At 38.8% G+C, this 4,647-nt stretch overlaps 1 protein-coding gene across 1 annotated transcript; it reads right to left on the bottom strand.

Moving 5' to 3' along the window:
* Positions 1 to 383: 383 nt before the first annotated feature.
* On the bottom strand, positions 384 to 785 carry LOC143891011 (uncharacterized). Its single transcript, XM_077395671.1, has one exon. It carries the CDS (start codon positions 783 to 785, stop codon positions 384 to 386), a length of 402 nt encoding a protein of 133 aa, XP_077251786.1.
* Between the last annotated feature and the right edge of the window lie 3,862 nt (positions 786 to 4,647).

The following is a 4,647-nucleotide window of genomic DNA, read 5'->3' as shown; positions in this document are numbered from 1 at the left end:
TCACACCTGATTTTTGCCTAAGCCGCCCTTTCGGGTTTTCAACTTAGCAGGTGAATGACCCTAACTTTTGCTTAGATCGCCCTTGCGGGTTTTCAATCTAACGGGTCTTCAGACTCCATTTTTTTTCTTTTTTTAGCCACAAACCTTTGCCTATTGCACCAAAAGGACTTTTTAGGTAGGTTAGGGTTTGACATAACAGAGTTTTGATAAGTTTTCCAAGGTTTCGACCGAATCCGGACTAGCAAGACTGCCTACGTACCCCCAAAGGATGAGGATCAGGTCGAGCGTAGTTCAAGGCACAAATGCCCCTGATTTATGGGTTTTGAAAAGAGAATGATTTTGGGTTTGAAGCTCTAGTTGGCCAAGGAAGGCCTTCTGGTGCTTTAAGCATAGTATTTCTTGAGTTGGTCAAGGTTTGTTGGCTCTGTTAGCTTTTCTCCATTTCCATCGAGGAGTCTGATGGCTTTTTCAGGCAGGACTTCGTCAACAATGTATGGACCTGACCATTTCGGCTTGAATTTACCCCTGGGATCATATACCGGTGCCCAGAAGGATTTCCGAACAAGATCTCCTTTCTTGAGGTCTCGAACTCGAACTTTCTTGTTGAAGGCTCTCTCGACGCGGCGTTGATACCCTTGAACATGGTACAATGCTTTCAGCCTCTTCTCGTCAATCATTTGTAACTCCTGATATCTGGCTTGAGCCCAAACAGATTCTGGCAACCTAGCTTCCATCATCACTCTCAGGGAGGGAATTCCAAGTTCAACAGGCAAGACAACTTCCATTCCGTACACCAGAGAATACGGAGTTGCACCTGTAGAGGATCTGATCGATGTCCTATAGGCCCACAAAGCATATGGGAGCTTGTTCAACCAATCTTTGCAAGTCTCAATCATCTTGTTGATGATCACTTTGATGTTTTTATTAGCAGCTTCAACAGCTCCGTTTGTTTGGGGTCTATATGGCGAAGACTTATGATGCTTGATCTTAAACTCCTCACACAGGTGTGTGTTAGCCCAAGGGTTCAACAAGTACTCCTATTGAATTGTTTTGATGATTAACAAACTAAATTTGTTTTAAAGGTTTTATGCACTAATGATTTCCATTGGCAAAGTTATAATGTTCACAGTGTACCATCCTCAAGAGTGCATGACAAGGTTGAACTCAAGGTTGAACTCGAGGTTGAACTCAAGCACAAGAATGGCAAATCAACTCAAGCATCAATGGAGTTGAGTGAAGACATGTCAAAGCCTCTACAAGGTGCCAACAAGATTGAAGACCAAGTAAATTTAGAATGTAAATGGTCCTCAATGTTTAGTCTAGGTCTATGGCACAAAGGAGAGTTAAAATCAACCTAGATAGAATTTATTGGGTTTGTGAATGTTCATAGTGGTGTCTCAACATTGTTGGACCCTCATGACACTCCATTTATCTTGAAAAATCAAAGTTCCAAAAGCCCAAACAAAATCAGCAAAAATATAAGGAAAATCTGCTGGGAACTCCGAGAATATTCTCGGAGCTCCGAGCTCGGAACTCCGAGAAAATTCTCGGAGCTCCGAGAATTGTTCCAGGTTAAAAAAAAATAGCCGCTCGGAGCTCCGAGCCCGGAGTCCGAGACGACTGTTGGGGTGCGAAAATTTTGTGTTTTTTGTCCCCTCTATTTATATGAACCTAGGGACTCTTGGGTTTTTCACCTAAGGACATTACAAAGATTTCAAGAGCACAAAAAGCCATTTGTTCTCCTTCTCTTGAAGATCTTCACTCTCCATCTCTCTCTTGTGCCATTTACCTTAGATTATTCTTGAGAGACCTTAGGACCTTCACTTGTTCAATCTTGTTCTTGTGAGAGTGAGTGAGCTTTACCTTAAATTAGCCTATCTAGAGGCAAGCAAGCTTTTTCATTTCATCTTCTTTATATTTGGCACAAAGGGCGCCGTAGAAGACCCTTGGAGCGTGGAGCTCGATTTGTACAAGGCGGAAGGAACGCCGTATTTAAGTTCCTTGGAGAAGATAGTGGAATCCTCAAGGAAAGTAACTTGAGAAGAGTGGAGTAGGTCTTGAGCTAAGACCGAACCACTATAAAAATCTTTGTGTCAAAGCTTCTTTGCCTCTTCTCCTCTTCTTGTGTGGTAAGTTTTCACTATTGCTTTGAATACTATTTTGGATTTCCTATTCAATCTAAAACTAGTGCAATCTAAGTTTTCAAAAATCTTAAAATTAGAAAAGAAACCCAATTCACCCCCTCTTGGGTTGCTAAGTGGAATTTCACTTGGTATCAGAGCATAGGCTCTTACATAGGAATTCTCTTTGAAAACCTACAAGGGAAAGATTCAAATGGCAACCTTTTCTCATAACTATGAGGGGCAATCCACCACTAGACCTCCCTTCTTCAATGGCTCAAACTATCCATATTGGAAAGCTAGAATGAGAGTGTTTTTAAAATCTTTGGATTTTGATGTTTGGAGAAGTATCCAAAATGGATATAATGAACCTAGTATTGATATGGAACTATGGGATGAAAATGAAAGAAGAGAATCCACTATCAATGCAAAAGCAATGAATGCCTTGATTTGTGCCTTATCTCCCGAGGAGTTCAATCGAGTTTCTACTCTTGAAACCGCTAAGGAGATTTGGGATATGCTAGAGGTAGCTCATGAAGGGACAAATCAAGTGAAAGAGTCCAAGATGAATCTTCTCTTTAGAGAGTATGAGCTATTCATGATGGACCCAAATGAAACCATTGCCGAAATGCATACTAGGTTCACAAACATAACAAATGGGTTGAGATCCTTAGGTAAACAATTGTCTAGCAAGGACTTAGTTACCAAAATACTTAGGTCTTTACCTAAAGATTGGGATCCCAAGGTCACCGCCATTGAAGAAGCAAAAGACGTATCAAAAATGGGCTTAGAAGACTTAATAGGTTCCTTAATAACTTATGAAATGATTTTAAAAGGAAGAGAAACCTTAAACAAACAAAAGGAAGATACAAAAAGGAAAGGAATAGCTTTCAAAGCAAGAGTTGAGAGTGAAGAGGAAGAGAGTGAAGAAGACACACAAGATGATCTTGCTCTCTTCACCAAGAGATTCAAGAAATTTCTCAAATTCAAGAAAGGAGGCAACTCTAGCCAAGGAAGAAATAGGCCCTCAAACAAAGAGGAGATGAGATGCTATAAGTGCAACAAGGTTGGTCATATACGGCCAAATTGCCCACAAATCAACAACAATGACAAGGATAAGAATAATAGAAGACATGGCAAAAAGGCTTTGTGTGCGGCGGCTTGGGATGAAGGGAGTGCTTCATCCGGAAATGAATCCAACGGAAAGGATGAAGATGACCTTTGCTTCATGGGACTCGCCGATGTAACACAAGATATCTCCTTATCCGAGGTAAATGATGTTGATGATATGTCTCATGAATTCTCTAATGATGAACTAATTTTTGCTTGTGAAAAACTTCATGAAAATTTGGATTTACAACTCGCCAAAAACAAAACAATGAAAAAATCCTTACAAAATATCACTAGGGATTTTGGATTCTTGAAAAAGGAATTCGATTTGCAAACCAATACAAGTGAAAAATTGATTTTGGAAAACAAAGCTTTGAATGAAGAAGTAGACAAATTAATCTTTGAAAACAAAAGCTTAAAAGAAGAAAATGAGAAACTTATTTTGAAATGCAAAGAACTTGATTTAACATTTAAAAAATTCTCATGTGGCAAAAATAAACTAGATGAAATTCTTGAAAATAAGCTTGTCTCTCTAGAAAAAAATGGTCTTGGTTACCAACCCTTTTCTAAAGGAAAAGCCTCATTCAAAAATAAAGCTATAGGAAATTTCTCCTACATCCATGCTAACACTAGTGCCTTTATTCCCACTTGTCACTATTGTGGTAGAATAGGACACTTAAGGTTTGCATGCAATGTTAAGAAATCAAAAGCAACAAAATTTGTGTGGGTTAAAAAGAATGAGCTTTATGATGTTGCTAACCTTGAAGGACCCAAGAAAAATTGGGTACCTAAAACTTCAACATGAGCTTTGATTCTTGTAGGTGTGCTTGAAAGGAAAACCCTCAAAGGACAAGTGGTTTTTGGATAGCGGTTGCTCAAGGCACATGACGGGAGATGTAAGCAAGTTCGCCTTTGTCACCATGAGTCATCAAGGAAATGTCACCTTTGGGGATGATACAAGAAGCAAAATCCTCGGTGAAGGTACCATTAAAATTAAGGACATTAAGGTTGAACATGTCTTGCTCGTTGACGGTCTTTCATTTAATTTGATAAGCATTAGTCAACTATGTGATCTTGGTCACAAAGTTCTTTTTGAAAAAGATAGATGTAAAATTTTGAATTCCAAGAATAATGAAGTTGAATTTGTTACATATAGAGATGGCAATATGTATTCATTAGCATTAGAAGACCTTGAAAATCAAAACATCCAATGTCTCTCCGCCATGGATGATAACCCTTGGTTATGGCATAGGAGACTTGGTCATGCTCATATGGATTTAATTTCAAGATTATCTTCTAAGAATCTTGTGAGAGAGTTACCTAAACTCAAATACATTAGAGATAAAGTTTGTAGTGCTTGCATTCATGGAAAACATGCTAAAAACTCTTTTAAACCCATAAGTGTATTATCTACCTC

Source organism: Tasmannia lanceolata, unplaced genomic scaffold, assembly GCF_043159265.1.
Source record: "Tasmannia lanceolata isolate RefF3 unplaced genomic scaffold, GAP_Taslan_0.1 ptg000013l, whole genome shotgun sequence".
NCBI classification, from domain to species: Eukaryota; Viridiplantae; Streptophyta; class Magnoliopsida; order Canellales; family Winteraceae; genus Tasmannia; species Tasmannia lanceolata.
This window is presented reverse-complemented; position numbering and strand designations above follow the sequence as displayed.

Excerpts from the sequence above, each read along its gene's own strand:
- LOC143891011 (XM_077395671.1), bottom strand. The coding sequence starts at position 785 with ATGGAAGTTGTCTTGCCTGTTGAACTTGGAATTCCCTCCCTGAGAGTG.